This window comes from Aspergillus foveolatus (assembly GCF_047715535.1).
Source record: "Aspergillus foveolatus strain CBS 279.81 unplaced genomic scaffold BDW70scaffold_69, whole genome shotgun sequence".
Lineage (NCBI taxonomy): Eukaryota > Fungi > Ascomycota > Eurotiomycetes > Eurotiales > Aspergillaceae > Aspergillus > Aspergillus foveolatus.
In genome coordinates this window covers 64,392-85,640 of record NW_027396133.1, presented here as the reverse complement: position 1 = coordinate 85,640, position 21,249 = coordinate 64,392, and the positions used below count along the sequence as shown (strand labels likewise).

The 21,249-nt window shown below is 51.8% G+C and overlaps 7 protein-coding genes across 7 annotated transcripts; 4 read left to right on the top strand and 3 right to left on the bottom strand.

Annotated features, from left to right (window-relative positions):
• Window positions 1-256: 256 nt before the first annotated feature.
• On the bottom strand, window positions 257-5,014 carry BDW70DRAFT_143112 (DDB1/RSE1 family protein). Its single transcript, XM_073738058.1, has 4 exons — window positions 4,425-5,014; window positions 2,178-4,251; window positions 698-1,982; window positions 257-636 (listed from the first exon to the last, which is right to left on the bottom strand). The coding sequence occupies exons 1-4, from the start codon at window positions 4,666-4,668 to the stop codon at window positions 610-612; spliced, it is 3,630 nt and encodes a 1,209-aa protein (XP_073592388.1). The 5' UTR covers window positions 4,669-5,014; the 3' UTR covers window positions 257-609.
• On the top strand, window positions 5,008-6,949 carry BDW70DRAFT_143110 (ubiquitin domain-containing protein DSK2). Its single transcript, XM_073738057.1, has 2 exons — window positions 5,008-5,779; window positions 5,856-6,949. Exons 1-2 carry the CDS (start codon window positions 5,330-5,332, stop codon window positions 6,732-6,734), a joined length of 1,329 nt encoding a protein of 442 aa, XP_073592387.1. The 5' UTR covers window positions 5,008-5,329; the 3' UTR covers window positions 6,735-6,949.
• Window positions 6,950-7,446: 497 nt separating this feature from the next.
• On the top strand, window positions 7,447-10,445 carry BDW70DRAFT_107724 (transmembrane 9 family protein). The gene is made up of 5 exons (XM_073734441.1): window positions 7,447-7,946; window positions 8,006-9,327; window positions 9,378-9,830; window positions 9,887-10,107; window positions 10,164-10,445. Exons 1-5 carry the CDS (start codon window positions 7,862-7,864, stop codon window positions 10,180-10,182), a joined length of 2,100 nt encoding a protein of 699 aa, XP_073592386.1. The 5' UTR covers window positions 7,447-7,861; the 3' UTR covers window positions 10,183-10,445.
• Window positions 10,446-12,011: 1,566 nt separating this feature from the next.
• On the top strand, window positions 12,012-12,574 carry BDW70DRAFT_107711 (uncharacterized protein). The gene has a single exon (XM_073734439.1). It carries the CDS (start codon window positions 12,124-12,126, stop codon window positions 12,490-12,492), a length of 369 nt encoding a protein of 122 aa, XP_073592385.1. The 5' UTR covers window positions 12,012-12,123; the 3' UTR covers window positions 12,493-12,574.
• BDW70DRAFT_107712 (putative choline sulfatase) lies at window positions 12,575-14,634 on the top strand. The gene is made up of 2 exons (XM_073734440.1): window positions 12,575-13,067; window positions 13,123-14,634. The coding sequence occupies exons 1-2, from the start codon at window positions 12,657-12,659 to the stop codon at window positions 14,494-14,496; spliced, it is 1,785 nt and encodes a 594-aa protein (XP_073592384.1). The 5' UTR covers window positions 12,575-12,656; the 3' UTR covers window positions 14,497-14,634.
• A 1,430-nt stretch (window positions 14,635-16,064) lies between these two features.
• BDW70DRAFT_107599 (uncharacterized protein) lies at window positions 16,065-18,933 on the bottom strand. The gene is made up of 2 exons (XM_073734438.1): window positions 17,445-18,933; window positions 16,065-17,392 (listed from the first exon to the last, which is right to left on the bottom strand). The coding sequence occupies exons 1-2, from the start codon at window positions 18,685-18,687 to the stop codon at window positions 16,221-16,223; spliced, it is 2,415 nt and encodes an 804-aa protein (XP_073592383.1). The 5' UTR covers window positions 18,688-18,933; the 3' UTR covers window positions 16,065-16,220.
• On the bottom strand, window positions 18,909-20,967 carry BDW70DRAFT_107497 (glutamate decarboxylase). The gene is made up of 4 exons (XM_073734437.1): window positions 20,592-20,967; window positions 20,514-20,541; window positions 19,297-20,465; window positions 18,909-19,245 (listed from the first exon to the last, which is right to left on the bottom strand). The coding sequence occupies exons 1-4, from the start codon at window positions 20,825-20,827 to the stop codon at window positions 19,131-19,133; spliced, it is 1,548 nt and encodes a 515-aa protein (XP_073592382.1). The 5' UTR covers window positions 20,828-20,967; the 3' UTR covers window positions 18,909-19,130.
• Between the last annotated feature and the right edge of the window lie 282 nt (window positions 20,968-21,249).

The window sequence follows — 21,249 nt, the reverse complement described above, 5'->3', positions numbered from 1 at the left end:
ATCCCTACTCAAGTGCGGTGACCTTCCTAAAGCCTCTAGAGAGTATAGTTGCACTGAAGTTAATCAACGGCTCTCGGCTTTCGAGTTATCCTGAGTATAACCTAAAGCAATAGTTATCTATGGTCAAAAGTGATATTTGCCTGGCTGAAAGCTGATGAATCTGGGACGGCTGGTCTTTACTCCGCAGTAAGGCGATGTCCTAAGCACTTGCAAAGTCCGCTAGAAGGGTAGGAACGGTGAACATTCTCCTGACAGTTTTTGATTCATATTTCTGGCCTACAAGGTATATCTAGATGAATGTCCCAACTATAAATTACGATGATACCCGTGGGTTGCAGGTAAGATCGTACTCAAAGATCGTTGACGGCAGAGCCTTCTTCTTGTCTCGTACAGCGTGTCCAAATGTGTTTGGAGCGGCTGCATCCAGCTCAAGATCAACCGAGGAGGACGGAAGACCGAGCGAGGCAGGAGACATCTTGCAAATCTACATTCAGCGCCGATGCGGCAGGTACCTAGACCAGAGGAGTGAAGGTAATAGATTAGATTGAATAGGGTAGAAAAGGCAACATTATCGGTGGACCAGCGCCCGCCAACGCCATAATCGCTAAATCAGTACGCCACTCTTGTTCGCATGTCCTGCGCGGAATTAGTATGTGAAAGGGCGTCAAGAAGGCAGAAAAGGACAAGATGTACGTACCGAGATCTTTCGCTCAATCTCCCTGACTGAGCGATCCAATTCCGCAGCAATCATCATCTTCGTATCATTCGACAGGAGGAAGTACATTTCGCACAGGTCCCCGTCAATAACTCCCTTCACCGGCGCATAGTAGCTCCGGTAGATGAGGTGATCACGCCCGGCAAGCGGCGGGCATTGCGATGCCAGTTGCATTTCCAAACTTTGGAAAAAGTCGACATCTTCACGACTAACAAATGGCACCAACATGCCAATTGTGCCTTGAAATCCAGTCCACACAAGGATATCACGACCACCAGCTACCAGCTGGGTTTTATGTAGACTGGTCGGAATGTCTTGAGTGAACACATGGATCATCAGCTCCAAACGGTTTGGTGTTCCCTGAAGATATCCGCGGTCGTGGATCAGATGAGCGCCTGAGCCCTCCTCGTCTGCCTCCTCGGAGGCCTTCTTCGGGCACCGCACCAACCAGAGGTTACCAAACTTGTCACCCCCTGCCGTTGTCTCGTAATCCACCATCGTCGCAGCCGTAGTCCAGCGGGCAATGGAATCATCCACGAACGGAATTAAAACGTTATCTTGATACTTGTAGACAACGTACGTGACACTCTCACGGACGTCGCTAACCACAATTCGGCTGCCCTGCGTTTGAAGGCCAACGATAGCCTTTGGAGCAACAGCAGCCTGGCACTTTCGAAGCAGCTGCTTCATTCCGAGATCGTAGATTCGGAGCACAGAACCAACACCAGCCAATAGACGACCTTGGAATCCAAGAAGTGCCAGAGCAGGCTCCTCGACTTTCGTCTTGTGGATAAATTCCAGCTCCTTTCCGTCTTCTTGGAAACGATAGATATGAATGTACCCTCCCGCTGAGGAAGGCGGGTTGACAGTCATGTCTTTGGCAGTTCCCACGACCAAAAATGTTTCGTCATCCTGACTAGTAAATGGAACAGCAGCAATGCTCACAGCTGCTTCATTCTCTTCGAGCTCGACTGTTCCAACCACCGCCTTCGCATCTAATGGGTCAATTATTTGAATGCAAGAAGCCCAATGGCCTGTACCGCGAGGGTATCCGAAATCTTCCGGAGGAAGGACCGTTGTATCGCCGCCGCGAGCCTTTGAGTCTTCAAGCAGCCGGGCCCGTGTTGCTGGCGACAGAACGTTATTGTCGGCCTCGATAACATAAAACAAGGGCTGTTCCGGATGTTTGATGAAGCGGCGTGGCGTATATGCCAGAGGTATGGATTGTTGCAGCATGTTGTTGTCCAGCTTCTCAATCGAGAAGATTCTAGTCACCAACGTCAGCGAAAGTCTCACGTCGTGTTTCATAAACGCATTATGGATGAAAATTGCGATCTCAGTAGGAACAATTGGAGTATAAATAAAAGAAAGATAATCCACATGGTCTTTCAGGGATGATTCCGTTCTCATCATATGATCCAGCATAGAAAACAGTAGTAAAAACAGGGGTCCATGTACATACCTTAGGTTCTGCCCTTGAATACCCACCATACCCTCGACGCACTGCTCGCTCGAAAAGTTCCAGCCCCACTCGAGTCCAACATAGTCCAGCGGCGTAAGCATAAAGCCTTTTGTTTGGGTATCGGAGTAGCCAAGCCAAGGACGCGAGCTCAGGGCAAGCACGGCTGTCTGGCCTGTCACTGAGACTTGGAAGAGTTTGACGGCTTTCGATCCCAGGAACCGAGTGCGTGTGTCGGATAATTCGCCGGTCACTTCGTCAAGCGCCGTTCGAAGATAGACGCCTGAGTGAAGACCGATATGAAGATACAAAGTGGTCCCCCCAGAGCTAGAGTCAGCCATGGCAATAATGTTCAAAGCGGATGGTGCAGCAGTCAACGCTTGAACAGACTTGTTTTCTAACGTCGTGTCCGGGTCCAAGCTGAGGATGCGGACTGTCGAATCGTCACAACCGACAGCCAGGAATGAGCTTCGGACGCGACCTTCTGGTACCTCGCCCAGACTGAGACACGTTACAGTCCCAGTCATTTGGCGTCGTTCATCATACTCAGCAAGTGACCTGTCAGCGTCCAGCTCGAAGTACACTATCTCACCGGAGCTGAGCGCAACCGCAACCTGGCGCTCGTTTGTCGCGGCGGCCACGATAGAGCGGTGTTGCGGCGCAGGCCATTCGTTCACTCTTCTATCTGCGAGAATATGGCGAATGCCTCGAGGATGAATTTGAATGAGGGAATCCTCGCCAAGCTGCTGAACAGCCAGTGTGGGCGCTGACGAAAGGAAACCGGTATCAGTCACTTCTTCTACAGTCTCACCGATGCTAAGAACAAGAGTGCCGTTTGCGAAGGACAGCACAATGTACGCGTCGAATTCATCCGCCCTGGTCAGCTTTGTCGTCCAAACAGCTGATGGTACGCTAGGAAGCTCGGACTCCACTATCTCAGAAACCTCCAAACCATGTTTTAACGTCCGGAAAGTGCTTCGAGCACCTGTGCCAGAAACAGTAAAAATCTGGGGAGCGTCATCCTCAGAGAGATTCACAACCTTGCTATCGACCAGTGGGTTGAGAGAGTTTATGGCCTCCACGAGATTCAGATTCTCAGCACCCCTTGGCTGAAAATAGACAGGTGTACAGGGGGCTGCCGGGTCTGCTGAGAAGTCATCACTGTTGAACTCAGTCTCCTCATCGTCATCGCCGAGTTTTTCGAACTGGTAAAAGTGATGATTTCCACCTTCGGCAGCAACATAGAGAAATCCACTCTTGAGGATGAGCAGGCTTGAAGCCAGGGGTACTGTATCGAAATACTTAATTTTCAGTCCTTTCACTTCCCCGGTGAGTTGGCCTTTGTCATCCTCAACCATGTCAAGCGTGAGCTTGAAAAGGTCACCATCCTCGGTCTGCAGGAGGAAGAAGAAAGCCCCACGCATCTTATGCATTACACCAGCTGTAACGCAACGCTTGCGCTCGGGATTTTCCATTGCGCCTTTGCGACGCGGTATAGGCACCCTGAAAGCATCTTGGTTCGAGTGTCGATAGGTGATATTGTCTTCCGCACATACAAGAACACCGCTCGGGCCATCGGCTCCACCAGGCACCTGAAAGAGCATCGATGATGTGCGGTCGACGGGATCAGCCCATTTTCGGACAACATGGTTGAGGCCAAGATCGAGCTCATAATATACTAGAAGTTTTTCAACTTCTTCGTACGCCCGACCCGTCGGATCCTGGTCAGACTCGGAATAGTCCACTTCAAGGGCAGCAAAGACGGGGTTCTCATACCCAGCATCTAGTGCAACGACTGAGTACACCAAAGTCTGTGGCTTGTGCGCTTCCAGCGGAGATGAGATCGTAAGCTCGGCCTGCGAGTTTCGATTCAGAACATAAACAAGCTTGTTCTTCTCCACCGACGCAATGAGACATGCTCTACCCTTAGGGTCGACCGCCAAATACTGGCCAGGAACGACGCGACGCACGCCCGACTTGCCGAACGTCTCAAGGTGAATCCGGTTGAACCGATTCTGTGAGGGTACATACTCGATGATGGTGATGCGTCCCGAGTCCGACCCAATTATTATGTAATCTATAAGCAGATCTCAGCACTGTTCGAGCCAACGAGCGTCCACTTCATCGACCGGGCCACGTCCCGCCTTCAAGGGAACTCGTTCGGCAGTGAAGGATCATGTTGCCCGAGAAGCTTGACGAATCACTAAAATGATCTTGGAATTTTCGCTGAGAGGAAACGTAAAAACATACCTTTGCTACTACCAGCTAGCCTGAAAGCAGCCAGTGTTCGGATTATGCCAAAGACATCTTGAGTGTATAGCGGAATGACCTTGCCCTGGGTAGGATCGGGTCGGTGAATAGTCAGCTTCGACCCGGACGCGGTGACAATCTGCTGCTCTTTCGTTCCCGCAAACTGGCCCAGAATAGCCTGAGTAATCGCGGTTGGCGGCTGGATTGTCAGGGAGTACATAAACATATGCGAAGTGGTAGCCATGATGGGCGACTAGGCGGTCGAGGCTCGACCGGACCGGGGAATCGAGGTGTGTTTACAATGTACTTGCGGCCAATTTGGGTGTCTTTATAATAAAAGTACTCCCATTGCTGCAGAGAGAGACAGCAAGTTAGAGGACACTCGAACACGAGGTATCCTCGTGAGGAGAGGTAAGGTAGAGAGCTGGTAAACTTGTGGTGCTGAGAACGCGAAGATGAAAAATTGCTGTGTGGAGCTTGAGCTGAGGTCAAGCGTGTGTTTGTCCTGTTTGACTCGTCGCGTGATCTGTAAGTCTGTGACCAGTGTCGGCGGGTGCTAGAGTGGCTACGGGCAATAATACGTGTAATCCCAGGACAGCTGCGTCCATGGGTTCAGGTTATGACGATGGGGTTCTGCCTGGTTCTGTCTGGGCTTTGCCTTTGACCATTAGTGTCGGAAACATATTGGCGCGCGATAACGACTAAGGTCGCTTTTTTTCCATTAGGTTGCAGACTTCTGCATTAGCATTCAATCTTGAACTTCTTCCCTTGAGTTCTCGTCCCTCTTTGCTTTTTCTGCTGGAACCCACTGGCTCTCATCCACCAGCTTGTGACGTGACCTGAGTTGCCTCGGACCACCCCCTCAACACACCCCTCACCCACCGCCAACACACAGCCTGTTAACCATGGCGGATGATACCGTGGCGGAGGAGTCGCCCATCACCTTCAATATCAAAGCTTCGAACGATGCAAAGTTTACGCTCACATTACCCGCCTCGACGCCAGTATCAGAGCTGAAGGAGAAGCTCTCTTCATCAGAATATGCCGACACCCCGGCGGAGCGCCAGCGCTTGATCTACTCGGGCCGGGTTCTGAAAGACAATGATACTTTAGCGACGTACAAGATCAAAGACGGGCACACCATCCATCTTGTAAAGAGCGCCGCCAGCAATCAACGTCCCGCTGCCGCTGCCGCTGCCACCCCGAGCAGCAGCACCCCAAACCCAACAAACACCGGAGTCCCAACGAATCTCGCCGCCGGCACAGGGAACAACCCTCTTGCTGCCTTAACCGGCGCGCGATATGCCGGGTTTGCTCAGCTTCCAGGCGCTGGTATGTTTGGCCCAGATGGCGGGGTAAGTGACCATTGATTGGAAACCACTTGGTCCTCCAATTATACGGGCTAGTCCGCTAACACAGTGACATCCATAGATGGGACCTCCTCCGGATGCCGAATCGATGTTGAATATGCTTGAGAACCCTCAAGTGCAGTCTCTGATGAATGAAGCCCTACAAAACCCGGCCATGATCGACATGATGATCCAACAGAACCCCCTGCTACGTGATAATCCCATGGCCCGTCAAATGCTGCAAAGTGAGGGGTTTCGCCGTATGATGACTGACCCTAACACGATGCGTCATATGATGCAGATGCAACGAGCAATGGGAGGATTTGGTGGCGGTAGTGCTTTCCCTGCCCCGGGAGTCACCAATACAACGCCCGAGGAAAATAGAACTGCGCAAACCAACAACAACAGCAACAATAATAATAATGCTGCCAATACCCTCCCAGGAGGTCTTTTCAACCCTTTTATGCCCCAGGGCCTTGGCGCTGGCAACCCATTCGCAGCTCTTTTTGGAGGGAACCAGGGAGGAAGCCAAGGAGGAAACCAGGCTGGTCAGACTGGCGCGGCGCAACCAGAGTCGGGAGGAGCAAATGAAACTGGTACCGCATCTGAGCAGAATAGACCGGCTCCTGGCTTCTTCAACCCCTTCAATCCCGGTGCGAATCCTTTCGACCCTGAGCAAAATCCCCTCCTCCGCAACCCTGCGTTGCTAGAACAGTTGATGCAGTCAATGGGAGGCCCTGCGGGCGGTGCTGCTAACCCTTTTGCATCACTGTTCGGTGGTCCTGGCTTTGGCAGCCCTGCCCCGCAGGACAACAGGCCTCCAGAAGAGAGATACGCGGACCAGCTGCGTCAGCTCAACGATATGGGCTTCTTTGAATTCGAACGAAACATTGAAGCTCTTCGCCGAGCAGGGGGCAGTGTACAAGGCGCGGTGGAATATCTGCTGAGCCATCCGTCTTAGTTTCAATCGTGCCATTTTTGAGGACGCGGGATATTTGACGGGTTTCTAGCGGTCACGATATCTCTTTGTGTTTCCTGGGATCGTAGCGTGTTGCTGATTGAAGAACCCTTGTGTAATAAACCTTTTTCGTTCATGGTCCCGTAGAATGCGCATATTTATATGTTGAACAATTTTACAACTCTAATAGTTACTTGAGTAGCGATGCTTACACGCCGTTGATAGCGGGATGGAGGCGGGTATGGGAGTCGTTGACGGAGAAGTTGGAGGATAGTCGAGGAATTTGAAACAATTTGACAAGGCCATTGCCCCTTCCTCAGCAGTATCCCCAAACAAAATGCCCTGCGTAGCCACTTCAACCAGAACCTCAGGTCTTTTCCTGAATGGCGTGCTAGCATGGTGAAGGGCGGCGTCGAGGACGCTGGGAAATAATCTACTCTACTAAACTCTACTAAGCTGTAGGACTTGATATATATTGTTGGTTTCGAAACAGATTGCTGTAGGGAAACAACGGACCGTGACAATGTCCGTTTTCCTTTAGATAAATTTGATTAGAATTGCGTTTTAAGTCAAGATTGACCTTTGAGGACAGTCTGAGCGTTAATCTTGATAGTTATCTGGATGTTCTCCTGTCCGTTTGTTGGCGTCTTCGGAAACCTGGAATGTGAGACGGACTCCCGAGTCGGCTTCGCCAAGTCTCGACCCCCTACGAACAAACAGCCTCAACGACTCGAACATCCCTTTGTCTTTTCCTAGTTTGAATTCCGTTCTTGACCTCCAGGCAATTAGTTGTCGCGTCCACTCGTTATACATCAAAAGCGTGCGCCTTCTCCTCTCATATCATCTTAGTATTCGAGTCGCATTTCTTGAGCTTCAAACTACTCACCCCTTCTATTCACGTCGCTTTCTGGCCGGTTCAGGAATCATTTCGACCACTTTCCCTTGCCTCCCAATACCATCTATTCACTTTTCAAGAGAAGCGTTATTGTCGTATCGTATTTGAATTTAGTTTGCACGCGCTTCTGCGGACCGAAATATTAGCCTTGACCCTTACTAGCCGCCACGTTGACTATACTTGACTACTTTGGATACTGGACTTTTCGCCTGCTCCATCTTGGGTTCTCGCCGACATGGGGCTGCGATGGCTAAGCTGCCCTCATATATGGTCGCTATGGATATTGTTCGCCTCATGTTCCTACGCGTTCTACTTGCCGGGTTCGTCATCTCGTCCTATACTACGTAGTTCACATACTGATTTGTTTCGTTCTGAGCAGGATACTCAGTCAAGCGATACAACGACGATGAATCGATTCCCCTCCTCGTCAACAAGATCTTCTCGGACCACACACAACTTCAATACGCTTACTTCGACCTACCGTTCGTATGCCCCCCCAGCGGACGAACACATGGCGGGTCACCATTTGGTGCTGGACAAAGCGTCTCGCAAAACCTGGGTGAGATCCTGCGCGGTGACCGAATCATGACCTCGGATTTTGAGCTCCATATGGGCAAAAACGTGGAATGCCAGGCACTGTGCACAGCGGAGGTCGGGCGCAAGGACGTGAAATGGGGCCGACAGCTTATCAGGGAAGGATACGTCGTAGAATGGATCGCCGACAACTTGCCTGGGGCAACAAGCTTCGTGACTGTGGACCGACGCCGAAAATATTATGCATCTGGGTTTAAGCTCGGCTACCAAGAGTTCTCCCCTATTGATGGGAAGCAGCGTTACTACATCAACAACCATTTCACCATCGTCATCCGCTGGCGCTCAGCACCGGAAGGTGGTAAAGTCGTTGTGGGGTTCGAAGTATTTCCGAAGAGTATTCGCGCCCAGGATCATGGAGCGGATGGGTGCCCTGAACACGTCCACGAGGAGCACGAAGGTCTGGAGTTATACATACCGCCAAATTTGGAACATCTCCGCCAGAAGTACCCGGGCTCGTCTTACCTCCCGGAAGATGATGACTATGATGACGGAGCTACTCTGAAGATCCCAATCACGTACTCGGTATATTTTAAAGAGGATAACTCAATTGAATGGTCAAACCGGTGGGATCTTTACTTTAGCAAACAAGATGACAGCTCAATGACGCACTGGTTGGCTGTCCTCAACTCGTTGACCATTTCCGGTGTGCTTGGTGTTGCGGTGTATGTCATCTGGACCAGAACCATCCAGGGAGACATAAAAGGCCGAGGTGATGGGACAATCGATGATCGGAAGGTTAGGAAAGCTGCGAAGGCAGAGGGTCTGTTGGACCAGACCTCGGACGTGGAAAGAGAGGCAGATATCGATTCTGATGATGATGGCATGGATGATATGAGCGGCTGGAAGCTCCTACATGCCGACGTGTTTCGGGTACCGAATTTCAGCGGTCTTCTTGCGCCGTTAGTTGGATCGGGAATGCAGCTTTTGTTCATGACGTCCGGATTGCTGCTTCTTAGCTGCTTGGGTATCCTGAACCCGAGCTACCGGGGTGGCTTTGTTAGTGTTGGTACTGGATTGTTTGTCTTCGCCGGTGTGTTTTCTGGTTACTTCTCTGGAAGCCTGTACAAGACATTCGGTGGGAAGAGCTGGCGCAAAAATATGCTGATAGTGGGTGCCATAATTTCCCTGGTCTTTGTTCCCTGCTTACGTACGACTAGACAGCTCTTCTCTTCCCCGGACTTATGTTCTGCCTCATCTTCATCCTCAATCTTTTCGTCTGGGCACAGGCATCTAGCACAGCAATCCCATTCGTTACACTTATTGGCATTGTTCTCCTTTGGCTGTTGATTCAGGTGCCTCTGGTGTACGCCGGTAGTTGGTATGGTTTCATGCGCGCCGAGCCATGGGAACACCCTACCAAGACATCCTCAACTCCGCGCCGGATCCCTCCACAGCCTTGGTACTTGCATAATGTCCAGCGCGCCATTATCACCGGCTTAGCTCCTTTCGCAGTCCTCTTTATTGAGCTTCTTTTCGTGTTTAAGAATCTGTGGCAGGACAAGAGTGGATACTATTACGTCTTCGGATTTTTGAGCGCCGTGACAACGATCCTAATGGTCACTGTTAGCGAGGTGACAGTCATCGCGACGTACAGTCAGCTCTGCGCTGAGGTAGGCACCTTAGACTAGGCCATAATCGAGAGGTCGAAACTGACGCAGTACTTTAGGACTACCAATGGTGGTGGCAGAGTTTCCTGACGGGCGGAAGCAGCGCCTTCTGGGTGTTCGCATACTGCATCTGGTACTACTATTTCCACCTGCACATTACGGGCTTTGTGTCCAGTCTGCTCTTCTTCAGCTATAGTTTTCTCGCCTGCGCTGTGTACGGCTTGTTAACAGGGACTGTTGGGTTCCTGACGGCGTATGCGTTCATCCGTCGGATTTATAGGTAAGCTATTCTGTTGAACTGCCCACCACAGAGAGCATCCATGCTGACAGAAACAGCTCGGTCAAGGTAGATTAACCAGGACTCAGCCTGATTCCTGAGTCAGGCGGCTTCATCCGAGACTGTTGCGGGACTCCCTTCGACATTGGGAAACTCAGTGGACGTTATATTCGGGCTTCCATGAGGGATTTTTATTATAGCAGAGGATGTGAATGTGGCTGGTGGTCACCAGATAGTGGAGTATATACTTTGAAACTTAGCGGGAGTCAAGCAGCGATCGATTCAGCTACTATATCTTTTTCTCTTTGGAATTCGATTTGACAAATATTTGACTTTTCCCACGGAATTCCGCGCGGATGCTTTTAACTAAAATAATAAACTAAAACTAAACTTAGTCCCCACGTGAGGTCGTAAGCATACTTTGCACTCCGGAAACGAGACCAGTGGACGCATGCGGGTCTGGCCACGATCACTGTTGGTTTGACGTCAGACCATTGTTAAGGAATGATTGATGCCCCTACTTTAGGATGCCAAATAATCCTGTTTCTAAGACAAATAGGAGACGAAGAGGAGGCCAGATATGCATACGCCGCGTCGTACGTACTATCATTCTGCGATCAAAAGGGAAAAGAGAAAAAAGTAATTACGAAGGCATGGATAGGGGATAGCCACATCAGCCCCCTCTATCTGAATCAAGCTATCAATTGAAGCAGTTCGAGCTTCGACCGTTAAAAGTTCACGAGACGGCAGCAGATCCCTTTGGACCCGGAGAGTTGAAACCGCTGCGGGATGTAGTCTAGTACTGGATTCCAGAAGCCTGACATAATCTCATCAATGAAGGTAAGATCAACGCTATGTCAACGCTATGTCAGAGATGGTGCAATCGTTTATGGAGCCAGTCGAGGCCATGGCTATGCAGTAGCCAATTCCATATCCAATGTCTCCCGTTAGGTATCCGTGCGTTCGCAGACGTCCCGAAACCCAGATCGAGTCATTCAGAAAGTATCAGACATTCGTAAGATCTGACGTCGCCACGGGCCAGTAGTAGTTTGTCTAAAGTAGCGACCGCGGTCCGAGTGTAGTACCCCTTGCGGCGGAAATTGTAAGGCCCACGCAAGGTGCAAGGTTCGGGGAGGATGGCGCGATTGGTGGCTGATTCTATGGCGGTGGTAGGACTGCGATTGCGTGCTCGGGACGTTGAATTGTGCCAGATTATGCACTCGTTGCTTTTCTCGGAACGGAGCCGGGAAGTTAATTATGACGCCGGGGCTGTGAGCTCTATGTAACTATATCCAGCTAGCTGCAGATTAGCTTCCAAGTATACTATGACCCGTCCATAAGGGTAATTGAGTTGAACCTGAACCTGGTGGTGACTGTAGAAGCACGAGTTCTAAGAGTCGAAATGTCGAGAACAGAATGTCGGTGTGCTCCGCTAGGCGATCAAGGCAATCATGATCATCCCTATTGCACTGAGCATTGCAGTGCTACAGGATGAAACGAGCGATCGGTGATCCTCCACGATCTTCAGGAGACCGGGCGCCGGTCCCCGGGATGAGGTGAAGAAAGCTGGAGATGTCGTGCTTGGCCTGTAGCGGGGACAGTGCAATGGTGCCATCGCCCCGCGATATCGACATTTAGAGGCGGTGATGGTCGAGACCGAAGAAGATAAGAATTCATCATGATTTGTTCGAAAATGATCATAATGACCTGTTGTCTTGAGGAAGAATGTGTTTCAGACAAGAATCATCACGATGGCTGGCGGTATTCCGACAGGAGGTTCGAGGATGCGAACGCCAAGCTTACGAACGGAGACGGGGCCGGCTAGCGGCAATCTTAGTCTGGGGTCTTTGCAACCACATTCGCGGCTCTTTTGTGCGTTCTTTCTGTTGCTAAATAGACAGGAAGAAGTAGAGAAATGATGACAAGACACCATTGAGGCAGAAAATGGGTGTATGAAGTCGAAAAGAGGCCTGTTGCGTGCAACGGCTGTATACCAAGAACCATAACCACTGTAAATACATGTATCAACGGCCCCTGATTGCCTCTTTTGTCTCCGCGCTAATGGTTCGCTTCTCCATCGTCCCCGTCATTCCCTCCAGACCAGCTTCCGCTATCGATGGCTTCGCATTCACCGCTCCTCGAGCAAACAAGAGTCATCACCATGTCAGGAGGCAAGAGACTGCTCAAACGTCCCTGCTCTGTTGGCAGTGGATCAGATTTCAAAGCATTGCTTACAATCACACCATCGGCGGAGACGATGGTTCCATTGTTGCGGTGACATACTCGCCGAAGATCTGGGTCGGCAAATCTTTTTCTTTTTCCTTTTTTTTGCCATTTTTCTTTTTCTTTCTACTGCTTATCATGGATCCGGGATCAATGATCTTGTGACATTGGATGTGAATTTCTGCTGCTTCTCCACATACGCTAACTTACTTATACCTCCGTCGCCTCCCCTCTCCCGCCTTTCGTCTTCCTTCTCTTCCTTTATACTCGTTTCTCTCCATCTCGTACTCAATAGCAGCCATCAGTTCATCACGAGAGAGACAAGCATCATGGCGGCCCGGAAGCCTAACATCCTCTATATCATGGCAGACCAGATGGCTGCACCCCTTCTGGCCTTCCACGACAAGCACTCGCCCATCAAAACACCGAACCTGAACAAACTGGCAGAAGAGGGCGTTGTCTTCGACTCGGCGTACTGCAACTCGCCACTATGCGCGCCTTCCCGGTTCGTCATGGTGACCGGTCAGTTACCGTCCAAGATCGGTGCATACGATAACGCCGCCGACTTGCCCGCCGATATTCCCACGTACGCTCATTACTTGCGCCGCGAAGGTTACCACACTGCACTTGCTGGCAAGATGCATTTCTGTGGTCCTGACCAGCTTCACGGCTATGAGCAGCGCCTGACTTCAGACATCTACCCCGGTGATTATGGCTGGTCAGTCAACTGGGACGAGCCGGTAAGTTATGCCCCGAAATGGACTAGGGGAAGTCTGGAAAAATTGACTGGATTAGGATGTGCGTCTCGATTATTACCACAACATGTCCTCAGTCATGGATGCTGGCCCCGTTGTGCGCACCAACCAGCTCGACTTCGACGAGGAGGTCATCTATAAGTCCAAGCAGTACCTCTACGACCATGTGCGCCAACGCACCGACCAGCCCTTCTGCTTGACTGTCTCCATGACCCACCCTCATGATCCTTATGCTATGACCAAGGAGTTCTGGGATCTGTACGAGGATGTTGAGATTCCGCTGCCCAAGCACGCAGCCATCCCTCATGACCAGCAGGACCCTCACTCCCAGCGCATCCTCAAGTGCATTGACTTGTGGGGCAAGGAGCTGCCAGAGGAGCGCATCAAGGCCGCGCGTCGCGCTTACTACGCGGCCTGCACATATGTTGACACCAATGTCGGCAAGCTCCTCAAGGTGCTCGACGAGACCGGTTTGCGCGACGACACCATCATCGTCTTCACCGGCGATCACGGTGACATGCTTGGCGAACGCGGTCTCTGGTATAAGATGGCCTGGTTCGAGAACTCGGCTCGCGTGCCTTTCATCGTCAACGCACCCAACCGGTTTGCTCCGGCCCGCATCTCGCAGAACGTCTCGACCATGGATATCCTGCCGACCTTCGCCGAACTGGTTGGTGCGCCACTAGTCAAAGAACTCCCCTTGGACGGAGTCTCCTTGGTACCGTACTTGACCGGTGAAGACGGCGTCAAGACCGACACCGTGCTGGGCGAGTACATGGGTGAGGGCACTCAGTCCCCCGTCGTGATGATCCGCCGCGGCCGCTGGAAGTTCGTCTACTCTCTCATCGACCCGCCCATGCTCTTCGACGTCCAGAACGACCCGCTGGAAAAGGTCAATCTCGTTGCCGGTCTCCCTGACCCGTCAAGGGCAGCCGCAGCGGACGCCAAAGCAGCAGCAGCCACTGCTTTCAACAAAGTTGCACCCGCAACACTTCCAACCCCTGCTGAGTCTCCGCGCGCAACACCCCTTGGCCACCGCAACGCAGCTCAGGACTACCCGTTCCCAAGCCCAACACCCCCGCGCACTCCTAGCCCAGGCAAGCCATCCAATACCACCGTCCCCGAGACTACGGACCCAACCAAGCTCCTCGCCTACTTCACGGAGGAGGTTCACTCCCTCTGGGATTTGGAGAGCATTCGGCAGGATGTCCTGCGCTCGCAGCGCCGCCGCCGCCTCGTCTACTCCGCGCTAATTAAGGGCACCCCTCATTTCTGGGACTGGGAGCACCGCGTTGACCCCAGCACGCAATATGTCCGCAACCAGGGCAAGGGCGTGCTAGACGATGTGGAATTCATCTCGCGCTGGCCGAGAGTCCTGCAACAGGCTGCTCAGGCTCAGGGCGTGAAGGCTTAAGCCACCTATTCTCTGATCTTCCTATTTATTTCCTATTTGGGAAAAGTGCTTTTTTTCTCTCATCTTCCGTCGGCGTTTGAGCGAGGCGCTATACCCAGCATTATCATTTATTGACGTTGTCAGCCGTGCATAGCTTTCATCCTTAATTTACTGCACTGCCTTACCGAAGAGTCCTGTTTGACTTTTTGAGTCCTTTTGCTCGCGCTTAGCGATAATGTTGCTGTCATTCTGTGAATGCTTATTTGCATTGAAAATCTTCGTCTTGCGCACTACCTTTTATTTGGGTCTCTGTACATAGAACTGAACTGGATCTGAATATTGTCTTCTGGATCTGAATTGAATCAAGCTGGAAACTGAAATGTACTTAATGATCTGTACGCGTTTTAACCAGAATGGAAATAAGTTATTGCTTTGATTATTCTCAGTAATAAAAAAGTATGAACGCCATGCGGTCCATGGACATCGGCCACACGCCCCATCGGGTTCCAAGGTTCACGAAGTAAAGTTGCCGCTGTCTTCAGGCGCCACCCGGCGCATCTTCCTTCCATCTACGCCCCTCTGGCCTGCATTACCTACTCATCAAAGCTACCGTCAAGCGGCGTCCCATTGGAGAAGTCAACCTAACTCCCAATCTGATATCTCACCGTCTCTTTGAAGGCACTGGACATATACTTAACAGATACCACGAATCGTTTCAAGAAGTCCGCACCGCCAACGACGAACGTGAACGCGGCGAACCATGTTTCGGTCGAGGGAACGTAAATCTTGCATCATCATATCATCACATGTCTTTTGAGGTAAAGCATGAAGCCGTCTTAGTGCTCTTAGCCTCGCTCGTATGAGGATCTTCGCTATTATGTGGAAGCCCGGCCCGTGCCGGTGTGGGCTGCAGGAGCCAGCGAACGGGGCCGCGGCGTCATGTATGCAAGTAGATAGCGGATACTACGGCCTCCGTCCACAGTGAAGGATGAATGATCAGATACCTTGAGATGAGAGTTACTATATGCGAAGATGTATCCTGCTTCGTCGGATAAGCGTTACGCTACTGATTCATTGATTGATTCGGGCTATTCCTCTCCACGGCATCATCTCCGGTTTCCTCATTGCCACTGAACCTGCAACTCTTCTTGCTGTTTCTGGATATGATATAGGACCAAGGGGATTGGCCTTGTGGCTGCAACTACGGGTGTAGCGGGGTAGCTCATATGGAGGTTCATGGTTGGAAAATGGGAGAAAGCTGACAGGAAGTAGGGTTAGGGGAGGCGAAAGGCCTGGTAACAGCCCGAAGTGGGAGAATGCAGGAGATCTGTGGAAAAAAAATCGGTATATTTTCAGGACTCTACGATAATTTGCTTCAATAGAAAAGACAACCCAGTCAAGGGTTTATGTAGTATATATACTCATGTCCAGTAGGTAAGGTTTGCTCCTCTTTAGAAGCGAAGCAAAGCAATACTGACAAAATTAGGAAATAGATGAACACAAAAGTGGAATCCATATCGTACCTAGCTAAATCATGAACAAGAAATGGGCTAACATGGTAAATCAATCAAGACAGTCATCGTCACACACCGCACCTGGTTAGCTTAAATGAGCAGGCTAACCAATTAGCACAGAGTTCAATCGTATCCCAGCCAAGAGTAATAAAACCACATTACTTTAAAATTTCGTGTGTATCACTGGTCTACCCGGCCAGTGCAACATGAAGAATGTTCACCAGAAGCCGACTAATCCATCGGATAAGCAGGTGCTTTGACCAAGACGTTCATTGGCCCGCGCCCGCGCACTTCAGCCGTAACAAACGCCGCAAGTCGGATGCGTCCTGATCCTGAGCCTGGCCCTGATGCTGCTCCTGGAGCCGCCGGCGTCACCGAGCCGCGACGGGAGCCATCATTACCCATAGGTGCTGGTGTAGGTCCCGGCCCGGAGCCAGTTTGTGGTGGTCCCTGTCCCGGTTTTCGGCCCATAATGTTGCTGAACACCGAGCGCATGCGCTGTTCACGGGCTGGACCGCTATCGTGAGCGCTGGGGTTCGTAGATGCAAGCTGTGAATCGCGATCGTTATCGGCGTTGCCGGGGCCGTCTTCGTGGGGGCTGCGGTTGGAGGGTAACTCGATGGAGGTTTGGGTGTCAGAAGGGCTGGCGACGTTGGTGAGGGGGGGAAGAACACCGGATTCTATTTTCATCGTTGCCTCGTGGATCGGTGAGCCTGGTGGAATGTACTCGACGCAGATATCTCGGGACTCGAGAGGGATCTTTTCGGCGATACCGACGGCGTTTTCCACGATCATGCGGGCTCCATTGTCTATCCCTGGAGGAGGGGGATTCTGGAGATAACTGACAAGGGTTGCGACGAGGTTATCCACTAGACGATTGATAAGTCCAGACCGGTATTCGTCTGCTGCGGGGCCTTGAAGAGAGTCGCCTAGACCGTCGAGCGTTGTGCGGCGCCAGTTGGAGATGCGGGCGATGGAGTTCTCTTTATCTTCGTCTGTCGCAATATTTGTATGTTGTCTGCGCAATGTCATTTCAATAGATTTCAGTTGCTGACTGAAGCCTGGCTCAAGGGCCGGATGAAAGTAACGCTCAAAGACCTCGTCTACCAACCAGCGGCTCATCACAGAGCGGCCAATGGCCGTCATTTCCTTTGTGCCCGTGGCCGCAGCATCCTCGTTGACAAACCCGGAAAGCCAAGTGGGGAGTGTTTTCCAGTCTTTGCGGATAGAAAATGCAAGGTCCTTGATGGCGCCGTCAAGACGGCCAAACCGGTTGGCGTACTCGTTGTCGTCGAGAACGGTTCGGGAAACGGCCATACGCTGGTGAGCAACGGTGTTTTGTAACTGCTGGACCTGGGCATCTCGTTCAAAATAGTACCGTTTTACCTTGGAGTACTTGGCCTCTGCAAAATTGTCAGATCGCTCAACCCGGCGTTTCTTGACAAGAAGACTTACGCAGTTCGTCATACTTCTGGAGTATCGTACGGACGTCAGCCTCACTTAGATCATCGCGATTCCGATCTTTTGATGTTGGCGTAGCGCGCCCCGGGTCAAGCGAAGCCTGTTGTTGGCCCGCGTTATTTTGGCTCGAGACCTGCTGCTGGGCTGGGTTTTGCGAATTGCTGCCGGAAGGTCGGTCTGACATTGCCGGGAGCTGCGTGACCGAAGATGTTTCGCTTCTAGGAAATTGGTACGGTGATGGCGGCTCGAGAGACTGTCGAGAAGGCGGGCGGGGGTCCAATTGGTTCGCTCCCGGAGTCAATTCTGCACCGTGCCTGGAATTGTCGACAGAAGACTGGCGATAGAGTTCGTCGGCGAGACGAGGATCTGTATTGGACCGAGGAAGAGGGGAGGTACGTGGCGAACGGGTGTGAGGGGCGAGTGCGGGATCAGGGGCACGAGCTGAGTTCTGTTGTGGCATGGATGGAGTTCGATATTCAGTCTCGGGAGCGTCTACCGCATACTCTCTAGACCAATCCAACGACGAGCGCGATTGTTGCGGCAGCTGCGGCGACTGCTGCTGCTGGTGGGGCTGGTGTTGCGGCTGAGAGCGTCGGGTGGGTAGCTTCACAGATCGGTTGCGTTCCAACAAACTGGGCTGGTCCCGAACGGACGTGGATGAGGCCGACGAATGGAAAGAAAAGAAACTCCGTTTAGACCGGCGAGGTTCCTGATCGTCTAGCTTGTCAGTAGGAGATGAGGGCCCGGACTGGTCGGAGACGTCAGCATCGATTCCATCGAAAGACTGCGGTGGCGCGAGGTGAGGGGAAGGACTGGGGCTGTTTGTGACTACCGTGATCGTGGAGTGGGAGTTGGAGAGCGTGGAAACGTCTGGCGGTGTACGGAGACGTTGGGTGTGAGACCGCTGCAAGCCGGAGCGGGCTGGATTGCGAGGAGGAGGAGCTTGACGAGCGCCCCAAGAATAGGGAGATTGCGTCTGCGATTGCGGTTGCGAGAAAGTGTTGGAATGGTGTGACTGAGATTGAGACTGGGGATGGGGCGGAAATTGCTGCGGAGTGGAGATGGGGAAGTGGTGTTGTTGGTGGTGATGGTGATTACCGCTGCTATCGTCACTGTCGAAGGGAGGAGCGGCGGACGAGGATGACGAAGGAGGATAAGGAGGAAGATGCTCGTCCGACTGGAACGCAGGAGAAGAGATGGACGGCTTCGATTTCTCTTTCCTGCGGAAGAGGGGCATGGAGAGATGGAGGGCCCGGTTAGGGGCAGGAAGGAGGGGGATTAGATATGTGAGAAGGTGAAGATGAAAGAGTCGCCGAGTTCAAAATACCAATACTAATAATACCGAGTACGAACAGTGGAGGAACACCAAGTGGGACAGTAACGGTGATTGGGCGCAAACACGAGGCTGTGCGAAGAAGAAGAATTATTCTCTGCCTCGAAGGCGACGAGAGTGTGCGGTGGCATATTATTAGCAGGACGATCTAGTAGTGATAGTCGGCAGCTGAGCTGAGGAGGGGAAATGACGGCGTAGAGGCTAAGAGAGGACCAGTGCTAATAATAGGCCGAGTAAGAACCAGGACAAGATAGAGCTAAGTATATCAATAAAGAACCCGTCCTGCCGCTATCCAACGCGCTGCGACCGTTAAACACCTAGTTCGTTGATATCTACGCCTGACAGATTTAACAAACCCCGTGCGTCTTGCCTGTCCTGCCCTGCAGCGAGTGCGTTTCATTCTTGTAGTGTGGATGCGTATGCTTTGCCCGATGCGACTTGGTTGTATGCGAGCGAACGTGTCTGCCAGCTATTAGTTGGTCTCCATTCGTTACGAGGAGATGAGAAACATACTGCGTATATCTTTCCACCATTGCCTGATCCATTTCACGCAGGCTTTTTAGGGCCAGCTTAATATCGCTCAAGAGCTGATCGCACCGGCTCATGGAAAAGTCCTCACGTACCACCACGCGCATCAACTTCATGTTGTTACTGTTCGGCGCCATGGTGTAAGCCGGCACAATCCAGCCTCGCTCGCGCAGCTGGTGCGCGATCGCGAATTCATCGAATGTCTCGTGCCCCCGGTCTGCAGGGAGGCGAAAAGCAACTAGAGGCAGTCCCCGACCGCGGCGCTGGCTCATGATAATAAAGCCGAGCTGTTCGAGCTGGTCGGCTAGATAATCCGCGATGCGGGTGATGTTCACCATGACCGAGCGGTATCCTCGCTTGCCCAGCCGAATCATCTGGTAGTACTGGCCGATGACATGTGAAGCGCCCTTAGAGAAGTTTAGCGTGAAACTGGCTTGCTCAGCGCCGAGATAGTTGATGTTGAAGATGAGCTCCTTGGGTAGGAACTCAGGCGATCGCCAGACGACCCATCCAACACCGGGGTAAACCAGGCCGTACTTGTGGCCGGAGACGTTGATCGAGACGACCTTCTCCAGACGGAAGTCCCATTGCAGGGTCGGGTGGATGAAGGGGGCAACGAAGCCACCGCTAGCGGCATCGACGTGTATTGGGCAGTCCAGGCCGCGCTCGACCAAGAGGTCGTTGATCGCCTTGACGTCCTCGTATTCTCCGGTGTATGTTGTGCCCAAAATGGCGCAGATACCGATGGTATTCTCGTCGACAAGGTCCACCGCCTGCTGAGGATCAATAACGTAGCGCTCCTCCGTGCAATAAACATATCGCTCCTCGACATCAAAATAGCGGGCTGCCTTCTCCCAACAGACCTGAACAGCGCTGTTCATGACGATATTGGGCCGCGAGTAGTCCTTCCCTTCTGCCTTGCGCTTGTTCTGCCATCGTTTCTTCATCGCCAGAGTGCCCAGCATGATCGCCTCTGACGAGCCGACGGTGGAGGTTCCCATCGGGTGGTCAGTGTCACTGTCCGTAGGAGCATTGAATAAACGGGCAATCATATTGACGCATCGGTTCTGAATCTCGGCGGACTGAGGGTACTCTTCATAGTCGATAAAGTTCTTGCTGAACGATTCGGCCATGAGTTTCTCGGCCTCATCTTCCTGTTTTGCTATAAGCGCAGTCTAAAAAGTCACATAAACCCCACGTACCATGTAAGTAGTGACAAAACTCGCCAAACTGAGCAAGCGTTAGCACCAGTATGTATTGTTTGACTTTGAGGGCCATACTTCAGCATCGGGTTACCATCCAAGCTCAGCTCATCCTTAATCATACGATAAGCCACCTCACGGGGCATCTCACGATCCGGCATCTCGGTGTGAGGCAGCTGCTGGGTTGCAAAACGCGAACCATAGACGGTAGCCGAGTAATCATCCTCTTCAACGGTGTCGAGCTTTATTGAATCGACGCGGTTGACGACAGGCTCGAAGTCGTCGTCTTTCTTGATTGATGCGAGATGAACCATGGTCGTAACTCGAATGTAGAACTAAAACTGTGTGATAGTAAACGAAGAAGCAGTACTATATATAACTAGATATATTAGTATAAGAGATGAGATGACAAGATGAGAAGTCAGAGGCTGGGTCTCCAGGTCCTCAGTGTTGTTATAACCGCCACGCTACCCCTGGTGCCGCATCATAAGTTTAGACGACACGGAGGGGCAGTCCGAGCCAAGCAGCTAACAAATCGCCCTTGGAACCTCGTGCGTGGCCTTCAGCTGGAAACAGGCTGAATAATTATTGTTTCAGCCGGGTATCCCCGCAATAGAGGTAACATTATGGCAGTTGAGCCCGGCCAGCGAATAGCTGGGAAGAAAGCTTAGAGAAAGCTTGGCTGGTGTGGTGGGTTCGCAAAAAATAGCACGGAACCAGGACCCACGAGGAGGCA